The following is a 13,842-nucleotide window of genomic DNA, read 5'->3' on the forward strand; positions in this document are numbered from 1 at the left end:
TTCAAGACAATATATTGAGAGCGCACAAGGGCAATGGATAACGGTCATAAAAAACAAAACAAAAATTTTAAAAACTAATAACATCAAAAAAATCTGTAATACTACAGGACCGCAATGTGTAAACCGTGATACAGTGGGGGTTTACTGCAGCTCTACTAGGGATGGGAAAGTACCAATGCAGGTATACAGGGCTGATAGCGGCCTTATTTCAAGGTAACTGGTACTGGTGAAGGCTGCCGATGCCAGCCAGCCGTACTTCAGGCAAAAAATAAAAAGCCTGACATTGAGGAAGTCCTCCTCGCCATTAGTTGGCGCTACACTGTGATGGGTTGACATCAGCAAATCGTCATGCGTATCAGAAAGAATTAAAGTTCACAGTGATATGTCACTGTGTTAATTTAAATGTTATGTATCAAAAGTACAAATGGTATCAGTACTCGATATCAGTATTGGTGAGTACTCAAGACTAGAGTGACCTGAAACACGTGTTTCTCTTCTGAGTAGTATATCGGATGCATATGTACAGTAGATATGATCATACTGAGACAATAGCGATGAGCTACCTGATTTTGTAGTTGGGTAGTGTGTGTTTCTTTTTGATGACCCGTTTGAGTTGGTTGACGATAATGGAGGTGAGCTGAGGAAGAGGCCTGCCTTCAAACTGGGACTTGACCTCAAAGTCCACGAGCGGGTCATCGAGGAAGGAGAAGGACCAGTGGGTGAAGGGCACGCGGGTGAACTGCAGCCTCAGTTTGCCCACCACGCGCCTCATCTTGACGAACAGGTAAGCAGACTTCCAGAACACCAACTCCACGTCAATGGCGAGATGGAAGCCGCCATTGTACTCAATGTCCACCTCAAAGTTGAGTTCCTCCGGCATGCCGTCCTCGTTCAGATGCACCGGCTTCACGAGTTTAGCAGACTTGAAGACCGGAAGAGAATTGCCTAAAGAAATATCTCGCAGGCTGAGCCCCTCCAGCAGCCGACCTGCTGTCTTGGTTTGCAGCAGCTCCTCAAACTCTACCTTGATCTTTTTGGTGAGCCAGTGTCTGACGACAGGAGTGTCCCGCAGCTCCCTGAAGAGGAACAAAAAGATAGCATTGAGGAAGTGACAGGTTTCGGGCTTGTCCGCATCAGCCGAGTCGCTCTGCGCAGGCGGCGACTGTTGTTGTTGTTGTTTGGGGCTGCCGCCGGTGACAGCCTCTTGCTGCTTGGAACCAGCAGACGCTGTGCCGTGACCGTCCTGCTGCTGCAGATGGCCTGGATCCACATGCTGGCTATTAAAGTAATCCTTCAATCCTTCGTTATCAGGCACTACTTTGGCGTACTGCTCCGTCCTCGCGATAGGCTCTGGGCTCCTCCGGTAGAGCAACAAGAACTGGAAAATCAATGTAACGACTGCTCCGGAGAATGCCGAAATTAAGATTAAGTAAATCATTTTGAGCAGCTGCCTCGTCGCCCTCTCCAAGTCAAAGTATGTCGATAATCATCGCTTTATTCGTGTTAACAAAGCAAGTTCCACCTGGTCTCTCTCGAAGCCGCCATATCATCTGCTTCTTTCCGGAGCTTCGGAATCTCGTCCTGATTGGACAAACGACGTGACGCAACAATGCGTAATGACGGAATGTGACGTTGATTTTGTGGCGTTCACGGCGGACCGGATTAGTCGCTTGTTTCCATGGCACTGCAACCAATTCCATTGAACAGCAGAATCATTCCAACTATGATTTACGACACTAACCTGAAGCACCCTTTTATAAGGAACAATAGTAAATAAGAAAGAGACGAATAAAAGTCGTAGCCAATTTGAGGAAGGGTTCTATCTCTGACTTCCATTATAGACCAATCGTAATAAAACAATGAAGTACAAAGAGTAAAGCCTATATAGCCCAGATTAAATTGTTAACCAAATAAAAGGACAGGGTTTTTTTCACCACTCATCATTTAAGAACATTTTAATGTTTTATATAGTGAAAGCCTCAAACTGACATTATACCCTTTCCAGGTGTTTTATCAATAATTTGAGAACGACACCGTGCCAAATGAGGGAAGCAAAGCAAAGCAAATTTATTTATATAGCACATTTCATAGCACATTTCATACACAAGGTAACTCAATGTGGTTTACATGATTTACATAATTTATAAACAAATAAACAGCTGAGAAACATTTTAAATAGAAAAATCAAAAGTACAATTGAAACAGCAGTCAGTGCAAGAAATATCAATAAATAAATAAAAGTGGAAATGCTCTAAAAAGCATGAGAAAAAAGAAAAGATGAGTTTTAACCTGGACTTAAAAACATTCACACTTGGGGCTGACGTCACCTCTGTTGGCAATTTATTCCTTTTGTGTGCAGCATAATAGCTAAGTGCTGCGTCACCATGTTTGCTTTGGACTCTGTGGTCCTCTATTTGACCTAAGTCTGTAGATTTCAGAGCCCTACTGTGTTTATATTCCATTAGCATTTATTTCATGTATTCAGGACCTAAACCATTTAGTGCTTTATAGACCAGTAGCAGAATTTGAAAATCTCTTCTAAAGCTGACTGGGAGCCAGTGAAGAGACTTTAGAATTGGAGTAATATGCTCTGACCTCTTTGTTCTGGTCCGAACCCGAGCTGCAGCATTCTGAATGAGCTGCAGCTGTTTAATGCTCTTTTTGAGCAGAAGACCATTACAATAGTCAAGTCTACTTGAGATAAAAGCAAGGATGTGCTTTTATCTAAAAAAAAAAAAAGCCTTCACTTGGCATGCAAGCCTTCACTCTGAATATGTTCTTCAGATGGTACAAGGCAGTTTGAGGAATTGATTTGATATAACTGTTGAAAGTCAGGTCGGAATCTATCAGTACACCAAGGTTTTGGACTTGGCCTTTGGTTTTTAAACAGACTGACTCCAGGTATTACTAACAGCAATCCTCTTTTCTTTATTGCCAAAAACATTTATCTCAGTTTTGTTGTGGTTTAAATGAAGAAAATTTTGGCTCATCCAGTTATTTATCTGTTTTAAACAGTGACACAAGACCTCAATTGAACTGTAGTCATCTGGAGACACTGCTAGATATAACTGTGTGTCATCTGCATAGCTATGATAGTCAAAATTAAAGTTCTGAAGAATTTGACTCAAGGGTAGCATATACAGGCTGAACAGGAGGGGTCCAAGAACTGACCCTTGAGGGACCCCATAGGTCATTGCCATTCGATGAGATTGAACACTTCCAATGGTTACAAAATAACTCCTTTCCTCCAGGTAGGAATGATCTACCGTATCAAAAGCTGCTCTGAGATCCAACAAGACGAGAATTTACACCTTTCCCAAGTCAGTATTCAACCTTACGTCATTTAGCGCTTTGATAAGAGTAGATTCTGTTATGTGATGAGTTCAGAAACCTGATTGAAATTTGTCAAAAAGTCCATTTAAATTCAAGAAATTGCAGAGTCGATTAAAAATAATCTCAGCAATCTTGGCTATGAAAGGGAGATTTTAGATGGGTCTATAGCTTGCTAACATGGAAGTGTCCATTGTTAAAAAATTTTTTAGAAGAGGCTTAATGGCAGCTACTTTAAGAGCTTTAGGAAACTCCCCTGGCTGAAGTGAGCAAATGATTATTTGCTGCAAATCAGCTAGCACAGACTTTGCAATAGCTTTGAAAAAGTCAGATGGTATTGAGTCAAGACAGCTCGTTGATGGTTTCAGCTGCTGAACTTTTTTCGATTGTTGTTTTTTTTTTTGTCAACTGTATCAAATTCTGACATGGTAATAGAGTTTTTCCTGGGTGGCTTCAGATGTAGCATTATTTTATCATTTTGCTGATTTGTGCTGGATTGTATTTTTTCACTAAAATAACTGTCATGGGCGGCACAGTGGACGACTGGTTAGAGCGTCAGCCTCACAGTTCTGAGGACCCGGGTTCAATCCCCGGCCCCGCCTGTGTGGAGTTTGCATGTTCTCCCCGTGCCTGCGTGGGTTTTCTCCGGGCACTCCGGTTCCCTCCCACATCCCAAAAACATGCATGATTTGGAGACTCTAAATTGCCCGTAGGCATGACTGTGAGTGCGAATGGTTGTTTGTTCCTATGTGCCCTGCGATTGGCTGGCAACCAGTTCAGGGTGTACCCCGCCTCCTGCCCGATGACAGCTGGGATAGACTCAAGCACGCCCGCGACCCTAGTGAGGAAAAGCGGCTCAGAAAATGGATGGATGGATGGATAACTGTCATGGGTGTGTGTTCCGGTTGTTGTTTTCCCCCTCTCTCGTACACACCTGCTCCTGAGAGCATCTTCACCACCTGTGCCTCATTCACCCTAATTATCCCTTGCATTTAAGTTCGTATCTCATTCTTTTTAGTGGCCAGTTCGTTGTACCTTGTCGTCGCGTTCCAGCATTCCTTGTTTCCACATCACAAACTCACAGTAAGACGAGACCCTCTTCCGATTATCGACCTCGCCTGTTTGCCTCACGTTTTTGGATACTGTTGCCTTTTTTGGATTGCCTGCCTGTGTACCTGACCTCTGTCCGTATATTAAACTTCTCTTTTTGAAACTGTCCATTTGTTTTGCAGTCGTGCATTTTTGGGTCCGATCCTCTGTTTCGTTCATGACAGAACGAACTGACCAGCCTTGGTGACCAGGCAAACCAAGGCAGATCCCCTGTTTCCGGTCTCAATCCACTGGCTAGCGTCACCACAGATAAACCCATGCAACTGGGCAGGTTCAACAGGGAAGGGTGGTGCTTCTACTGCGGGCAGTTGGGTCTTTTCGTGAGCAACTGCCACGTCAAGGTTGCCGGTGCCGGTAGCAAGGGCACGGGAGCGGTGAGTCTAAATTTCATTAAGGAAGACCCTACCCGGGTTCTTCCTAAAGTGACACTATGGTCTCCTGATCGAGAAATTCAACACCTGTATTAATTGTCTCTGGTTCTGACGCAAACCTACTCAACTCCCTCCTCATAAGACGGATGCACCTTAGAAACTTTCAAATAAAACGCCACCGCAACACCTATGCTGCAGACGGCAGATTTATGGGCAAGATCACTCACCGCACTCAAACACTCACATTGACTGATTCTCACTCGGAACGCATTCGTTTTCATGTTTTTGATGCCATGAATCATGACCTTATTTTAGGGAACCCATGGTTGAAACTACATAACCCCCACATTTACTGGTCCTCTGGGCAGATTATGTCATGGGGCAGCAATTATGCCCAGAACTGTTTCAAGCCTCCATGCGATGTTCAGGGCTATGTTTCAAATGTCAATCCACAGACCCTATCTGGGGATCCTGACTTATCTCAAGTGCCCACCTGTTACCAGGACATTAAAGATGTTTTTTCCAAGTCCAAGGCCAAATCGCTTCCACCCCACAGACCTTATGACTGTGCAGTTAACTTGCTGCCTGGAACCACACCCCCACGAGGGAGGTCTCTTTCAGGGCCGGAACACAAGGCTATGAAGGAGTATGTGGATGAATCACTGGCAGCCGAGATTATTCACCCATCTTCTTCCCCTGCGGGAGCCGGATTTTCTTTGTGGACAAGAAGGATAAGACTCTGCGATCCTGTATCGATTACCGGGGTCTCAACGACATAACTGTGAAAAACAGGTACCCTCTTCCTCTCATCTCCACCGCGTTTGAGTTCCTGGAGGGAGCCAAGGTTTTCACCAAACTAGATTTAAGAAATGCATATCATCTAGTCAGGATAAGGGAGGGGGATGAATGGAAAACAGCATTCAACACGCCAACGGGACATTACGAGTATTTGGTGATGCCTTTTGGACGAACTAACGCTCCAGCTGTGTTCCAGAACTTTGTCAATGATGTCTTGCGTGACATGTTGAATGTGTATGTTTTTGTATATTTGGATGATATTTAGATATTCTCCCCGGATGAGGAGACTCACATCATTCATGTCCGCTCTGTGTTTCAGCAGTTACTGCAGAATGAACTATATGTCAAGGCTGAGAAATGTGAGTTCCACAAGGCATCCGTTTCTTTTCTGGCGTTCCTGCTGGCTCCAGGTGAAATCAAGATGGACCCTTGCAAAGTTGATGCTGTGACTAATTGGCCCACAACCACGTCACGCAAAGGCGTACAAAGGTTTTTAGGCTTCGCTAATTTCTCCATAAAGTTCATTAGAAATTTCAGTTCTATAGCCTCGCCTTTGCATGATCTTACCTCGCCACACAGACCTTTCGTATCAACCCGCTTTGTCAGGCAGCTTTTCAGAAACTTAAATCAAGCTTTACCTCCGCTCCCATCCTCACTTTGCCAGATCTCAAACAGCAGTTTGGGGTAGAAGTTGATGCGTCTGATGCCGGTACAGGAGCAGTGCTCTCCCAGAAATGTCTCAAGGATGGTAAATTACATCCTTGTGCTTATCTCTCCAAGAAACTGACCCCAGCCGAGAGAAATTATGACATTGGTGACCGTGAACTGCTGGGAGTCAAGGCGGCTTTGGTGGAGTGGAGGCAATGGCTAGAGGGGGCACATACTCTGTTTTTAGTATGGACAGATCACAAGAATCTTAAATCTGATAAGAGATTAAATCTGAGGCAGGCTAAATGGGCTCTGTTCTTCACTAGATTCAATTTCACGTTATCCTTACCGACCTGGTTCTAAAAATGGTAAACCAGATTTTCATTTTCTGCATAGAGAATTCTTGGTCCGAGTCTTGTTTTGTTTTTGCTTTTGTTTGGGACATTGAGACTGCGGTAAAGGAGGCTCTGAAGAACACTATTAGCCCAAAAATTACCCTGAAAACAGGCTTTATGTGGTTCCAACCATAAGGGGAAGAGTCATCCACTGGGCTTACACTAACCGGACTGTATGTCACCCAGGCATTGCCAAGGCTCAATCTGTGGTCGAACAGCGCTTTTGGTAGCCCAATGTTAGAAGGGATGTTACCAATTATGTCAATGCTTGCCAGGTATGTGCTGCTAACAGGTCCTCTCGTAAACGTCCTTCTGGGGAGTTGCGACCCCTGCCTATTGGCACAACGTCCTTGGTCAGACATCTCCGTAGACTTTGTGACGGGATTACCGGCCTTGAAAGGAAATACCACCATTCTCACAGTCGTGGACAGGTTCTCTAAGATGGCACACTTCATTGCACACTTCATTGCACTCTCGAAACTCCCCTCAGCTAAAGACACTGCAGAGTTAATGATACACCAGGTATTCAAATTCCATGGTTTCCCCAAGAATATGGTATTTTATAGGGTTCCCCAATTCATTTCGCAATTTTGGAAGGAGTTTTGCAATCTCATAGGTGCTACCGTCAGTCTGTCATCAGGGTTTCACCCTGAAACCAACAGATAAACCGAGAGGCTGAACCACGACCTGGAGACTGGGCTCAGATGTCTTGCTTTACAGGAGCAACAATCCTGGTCTCAGAAACTGGTTTGGGTCGAATTCTCTCACAATTCCCTCCCCTCTGCATCCACTGGTCTATCGCCTTTTCACGTTGTGCATGGTTACCAACCATCTCTATTTCCTGCCATAGCCCTAGAGTCCACAGTTCCAGCGGCATTGACCTTGGTGAGATGCTGCAAGAGGACCTGGGAGCAAGCCCGCCAGAGGCGGCTGCGCCAGGGACGGTCCTACAAAACCGCTGCTGACCGTCGGAGGACACCGGCCCCGAACTACAAAGTGGGTCAGCGAGTTTGGCTCTCTACCAAACATATTCCACTCCGGGTGGAGTCCAGAAAGCTCGCTCCCAGGTTTGTTGGGCCCTTCCCTATCACAAAGATCATCAACCCTGTCACAGTGAAGCTTGGGCTCCGAAGGTCGATGTGGGTCCACCCTGCTTTTCACCCTGCTCAAGCCCGCCCGGGAATCCCCTCTGGTCCCACCTTCCAGGCCCGCTCCTCCCCCTCGGTTCGTGGATGGGGGCCCTGTCTTCACTGTGAGGCAGCTGTTGTCGTCTCGTCAGAGGGGGAGGGGGTTTCAATATCTGGTGGACTGGGAGGGCTACGGGCCTGGCTACGTTCATGGGTGCCGTCTCCATTTATCGTGGATGACTCGCTCATTCGGGACTTCCACGTTGCGCATCCAGGGGCTCCGGTGCCATCTGGGGCCGGCCGTTAAGGGGGGGTACTGTCATAGGTGTGTGTTCCGGTTGTTGTTTTCCCCGTCTCGTACACACCTGCTCCTGAGAGCATCTTCACCACCTGTGCCTCGTTCACCCTAATTACCCCTTGCATTTAACCTCGTGTCTCATTCTTTCTAGTCACCAGTTCATTGTACCTTGACGTCGCGTTCCAGCATTCCTTGTTTTCACGTCACAGACTCACAGTAAGACTAGACCCTGTTCCGATTATCGACCTCGCCTTTTTTGCCTCACGTTTTTTCCTTTTTTGGATTGGCTGCCTGCGTACCGACCTCTGGCCGTATATTAAACTTCACATTTTGAAACTGTCCATTTGTTTTGGAGTTGTGCATTTTTGGGTCCTATCCTCTGTTCCGTTCATGACAATAGCAAGCAAATTCAAATCTGCTGTTAGGAGTTCTGGAGCTTTCTTATTCGGGGTGGGTTGTGAGCTTGTCAACCACACCAAACAGAGTGCAAGTATTGTTGAAGTTCTTACTGATGATTTCAGAAAAGTGTAGCTGTCTAGCCTTGACTAACTCTTGGTTAAAATTACAAAGACATTGTCTGGAGAGGTCATAGTCAATTTGGAGTTTAGTTTTTCTCCACTTACGTTCTGCTTTCCAAGACTTTGATTTAGAGGTCTTTACCATCATTGGGCTCCTCCACGATGTTCTAGGTGGCCTCAAGATTGTCTTAGTTTTAATAGGAGCGACAGCATTCACGACATTTGAGATTTTCCAAGTGAAATTATGCAAAAGGTCATCAATTGTCTCAGCAGTCACAGTTTGTGGCACAGCTATGGTCTCCATAAACTTAATGGCGGTACTCTCATTTACGTACCTTTTCTTAACTTAGAGGTTGTCTGAACTTTTGGGAGAATCTGTAATTCAAAGACAACACAAAAATGGTCAGAAATAGCCATATGCTTAATGTCAGCTGCTAGAATTTCAACAACCTTAGAGATGACCAGGTCTAAGATGTGACCTTGAGTGTGGGTTGGACTCTTAATATGTTGAGAGTGGTCAAATGTGTCCAGTATAGCAGAGAGTTCTGCTGTTCTGTTTTTTTCCCATGTTATTGTCAACATGAATGTTAAAGTCTCCCGAAAATGAAATGGAAAATGAAAATCACACTCACATCCACACATACAGGCAATTTAGAGTCTTTAGTCAACCTACCACACATGTTTTTTTGTGAATGTGGGAGGAAACCAGAGTACCCGGAGAAACCCCACGCAGGCACGGAGAGAACATGCAAGCTGCAAACAGGCGGGCCCGGGATTTGAACCACAGTCCTCAGAACTGTGAGGCAGATGTGCTAACCAGTCATTCACAGTTCTGAGGACCGGGTTGAATTGAAGATTCTCAATTGCCCTTAGGTGTGAATGAGAGTGTGAATGGTCCCTTTCTGTCCCTTGTAATTACAGGTGTAGCAGACATGCCATGCAAAAGATGCCACCCGGCACCCCAGCCTCGCACTACCGCCGTTCCCCGCTGAGGTAGGCTGGCGAGACACAGACTCTAAACGGATCAAGACAAACATTTGCTTTGCCATGCCGACGCTAAGTGAATCACGGCTGCCTGGAGCTTCAAACCGGAGACCCAAGGATGCCGTGTTCGCCCCCGGACGCTAAGTTAATTAACTCCCCGGCAGTCAAAGGATTGCACCAACAAAGGCGCCTCCACCCTGTTGAATATTGCCACTTGGGAGTTGGAACAGGCAACAGCGACACCCACGGGCGACGGAACGAGACTACAGACATGGGTTCATAAGACAGTCTGTGACTCGACTAGGAGTTAATATTTTAAGAACTTTACATGAACACCACTAGTGACTGTATTGCTGCAAACTCGAATGTCTAACGTCGAATATGTTGTTAACTGAACCAGATGAAATGTTCCACACCACACCACAAATGTCACATGGAAAATAGTAATGTTCTCCACACCACACAACATTTGAAACATTCATTACATGTTTGAAAGAGGATGAGCGTGGAACAATGCAGGGTGAGGAAATGGTCTCGTTATCTTAAAACCAATAATCAATATTTCAATCCACTGGTTTTAAACTACAAAATAATCCTAAAATGGAAAAATAAAAAGGCAGTTCAGCCCTTGGTGTTGGCGAAGGTGGGAGAAAAGGGGTTGTTCAAATCCATCCATCCATCCATTTTCTGTACCGCTTTATTCTCACAAGGGTCGCGGGCCTGCTGGAGCCTATCCCAGCTATCTTCAGGTGAGAGGCGGGGTACACCCTGACCTGGTCGCCAGCCAATCGCAGGGCAAATATTCACACCTACGGGCAATTTACAGTCTTCAATCAACTTACCATGTATGTTTTTGGGACGTGGGAGGAAACCGGAGTGCCCGGAGAACACCCACGCAGGTACAAGGAGAACATGTAAACTGCACGGTGGGCGACTGGTTAGCACATCTGCCTCACAGTTCTGGGGACCGGGGTGTGGAGTTTGCATGTTCTCCCCGTGCCTGGGCGGGTTTTCTCCGGGCACTCCAGTTTCCTCCCACATCCTACAAACATGCGTGGTATGTTGATTGTAGACTCTAAATTGCCCATAGGTGTGAATGTGAGTGCAAATGGTTGTTTGTTTCTATGTGCCTTGCGATTGGCTGGCGACCAGTTCAGAGTGTACCCCGCCTCCTGCCCGCACATAGCTGGGATAGGCTCCAGCAGCCCGCGACCCTACTGAGGATAAGCGGTAATGAAATTGGATGGATGGATGGATTTGAACAACTCCTCCTGGAAGCCGTCACCTTATCGTGGTGAGGGGTTTGTGTGTCCCAATGATTCTAGGAGCTAAGTTGTCTGGGGTTTCATGCCCCTGGTAGGGTCACCCATGACAAACTTAGGTGAGGGACCAGACAAAGCACGGCTCCAAAACCCCCGATGAAGAAAGAAACAAATGGATCGAGGTATTTGATTGTTTTTACTTTTTTATTACATACATTAAGAATAGAGTTTAACTGCCGTGTTGAACGCGCAATGCATTGTGGGTTAATTATTCATCCAGAGTGCGCGATCATCAATCGGTCATGGAGGGTAAGTAAGGACTGACTCACTGAACGACCTCCAATACTTGGCTTGAATAATATTTACAATGAAAAGTGAGAACTCTAAACTTCCTCTGTGTGCTGGTTGAACGCGGTGCACGGCTGACGTCATACAAAAAAAATGTTTTCTCACTCTTCGCATCAAAATTACTGTGGTGGGAGCAATGGTGTGTGTGTGTGTGTGTGAGAGAGAGAGAGACTCACTTTCACGTTTACGTACACACACACAGTTGCTTTCATAGACCACAATCGGCAGTGTACTGAGAATGGTGTTCTTGTTTTTACGTTTAGGTACTTACTGTCTTGTGTTGACATGTCAAGTCTGCATTAAATTTCTGATTTAATGTGGCTTCAAATACACTAATGTTTAAGTTATTGCTTCATGTTGATGACATGATCCTGTAACTTGTATAGCGTACATTACCAAATAATGGGTACGGTTAACCTAATGCTTTTTTTGTACTGTGGATAAGTGATATTCCTGCAACTTGACAGCTGCTGAAAGTAACCATAAGGCGCACCGTATTAAAAGGCCCAGTCTCAGTTACGGGGTCTATTTCTGTATTTAACACATACATAAGGCACACTGTATTATTGGGCGCAGGCATAGTAAAACATACGCTAGCTTAAAACATACGGTAGCATGGATGCACGCTAAAACATACGCAAGCATGCATGCTCGCGTATGTTTTTAAAAAGGCAGCGGGAGCAAAACTGAGTTCGGTTGTACTTTATTGAAGTATTTAACAATATACTCACGTTATTTTTTTTATCAATCCTCATCCACAAATCCATCAAAGTCCTCATCTTGGGTATCCGAAATGTACAGCTGGGCAAGTTCTCCATCAAACACGCCGGGTTCCCTCTCGTCATTGTCAGAGTCAGTCTCGTTGCCGAGGGGCTGTTCAGCAATGATGCCGGCGTTTTCCTGCTTCCTCCACTTGCGAACTATGGATTCGTTGATCTTGAATTCTCTCGCGGCTGCTCGATTCCCATGTTCCCCACGTAACTGATAGCTTGCAGTTTAAACTGTGCTTCGTAAGCGTGTCTCTTCGTAGGTGCCATTTTCGGGGTCCTTAGCCAAACCGATGTTTTGCACAATGCACATACCGGCGCTATATACCTACTGGGGGCGTGCCTTTAGCGTCCTCTTTCACGTGCACACTTCCCCCTTTAACGTCCGCATTCTGTCCTCAGTTACGTCCGCCTTTCCTCTATATAAGCAGCGCGTCGGCAGGAAAGGCTCCCAGTCAGTCAAGCGGAGTGCTCATCGAAGTTACACAACAACATTTGCAGATTTTGGAACTCGGTGCACACATAAGGCGCACCGCATTATAAGGCGGAATTTAGACCGCAAGAGGTAAGAAAAATGAGAAGACAAGAAGATGAAAACTATGTATTTGGGTTATGTTACTCAGAAATATTATTATTTGTGTAGGTTGTTTTGGTTATTCAGGTTAAAAAAAACAAAAAACCTTTGATGTGCTTTAGCTACTTTGTCATGTTATTGCAGCTTATCTTTCTAATATACCTTTCTCTGGTGGGTAGTTTCAGTACAGTGAAGCTGCATTTGCATTTAGTGAAGCTCACTACATTTTCCAATTGGCTTGCCTAACACTGAGTACAGTACATACTACATACAGTAAATAATAGTAAATTCTATTGTTGGCCCGAACTGTGTTTTGTAAAGCTAAGGGAGCAAAAATCAATCTTCACACTTACACAGGATAGTTGGTCATTATGATCTTTTAGAGAAATCCAACAATCAGGTGATTGCTGACTTTGATGAGAAAGGCGGAAAATGTTCAAATTTGGCCTGATTATCGGTAGGCCTACGTATTTATGTACTAACTGTATGTATGGATGTACACTGAGTGGGGTCACTGGGTGTGGAGTAAATAACTCCTCAGTGAGTTGTTTCTATTTTTTGTTGGATAGTGATTGAGAAAAAGGAAGAAAAAAACTAATGATAGGAAGCTGCATTTGAGATAAAAGTGCTGTAAAAGCTAGTGCAGTGAATTATTTTTTTTTTTAAAGGGACTGCAACACCAACATGCTCGCACATGCAAAGAAAGAATGTGGCTTCCTCATTTCCCTGAAGCTGTTCATATTTGACTTTCCTCAGTAGATAACTTGATCACCTGCCTCTGTCCTTTGTCAAGTACAACATATTCGGTGGCGTTTTTGAAGTGGCTCCTGCTAAAAGTAACAACAACATTTTGTCACATTTAGCTTCAGTGTTTAAAAATTTGATGTGAATATTTGAGAGTCACTTTTTTTGCATATTTACAATATCTTATTAAATTAAATAATTCAATCCACATTTTAAATGTACGTAAATATATATGCTTTATTGTCAATCCTCAATGTGTAGAACAGAGTGATGAAATTTATTTCTGAAGGCCACTGTCACAAACATTAAACAACAATAATATAATCATTTCTTCTCCATTCATACATACTCTTTTTAGTTTGAAGCAGAAACTCATTCAAACGTCACTATTTACAGGCATGTTGGGGGTGGGGGGAAGACAGAGAACAGGAGTTCAAGGACACATTCATATGCATTGGGAAGGTTTTTGTTACAAAAAAAAAAGGAAAAAAAGGTCCCTCCCACAAAGTTACATCTTTAACATTTCCAAGCAGAACTTGAACGCAGCATTAAATGACACTACCTACCT

The 13,842-nt window shown here is 44.6% G+C and overlaps 1 protein-coding gene and 1 long non-coding RNA gene across 3 annotated transcripts in view; one reads left to right on the plus strand and one right to left on the minus strand.

Moving 5' to 3' along the window:
- pdzd8 (PDZ domain containing 8) overlaps window positions 1–1,624 on the minus strand; it is an 89,414-nt gene extending 87,790 nt beyond the window's left edge. The window contains exons 1-2 of one of the 2 annotated variants that reach the window (XM_061788944.1): window positions 1,523–1,605; window positions 564–1,076 (exon numbers count right to left, since the gene is read on the minus strand). In XM_061788944.1, the coding sequence (XP_061644928.1) occupies window positions 564–1,076; window positions 1,523–1,545 (536 nt within the window). In that variant the 5' untranslated portion in view covers window positions 1,546–1,605. Of the gene's footprint in view, window positions 1–563 lie in introns of both variants that reach the window. The other variant, XM_061788943.1, reaches the window with a different exon arrangement.
- Window positions 1,625–2,766: 1,142 nt separating this feature from the next.
- LOC133485370 (uncharacterized) lies at window positions 2,767–10,269 on the plus strand. Its single transcript, XR_009790674.1, has 3 exons — window positions 2,767–5,603; window positions 5,932–6,098; window positions 9,517–10,269. It is a non-coding gene; the product is annotated as an uncharacterized LOC133485370 (long non-coding RNA).
- Window positions 10,270–13,842: the final 3,573 nt, after the last annotated feature.

This window comes from Phyllopteryx taeniolatus, chromosome 11 (genome assembly GCF_024500385.1).
Source record: "Phyllopteryx taeniolatus isolate TA_2022b chromosome 11, UOR_Ptae_1.2, whole genome shotgun sequence".
NCBI classification, from domain to species: Eukaryota; Metazoa; Chordata; class Actinopteri; order Syngnathiformes; family Syngnathidae; genus Phyllopteryx; species Phyllopteryx taeniolatus.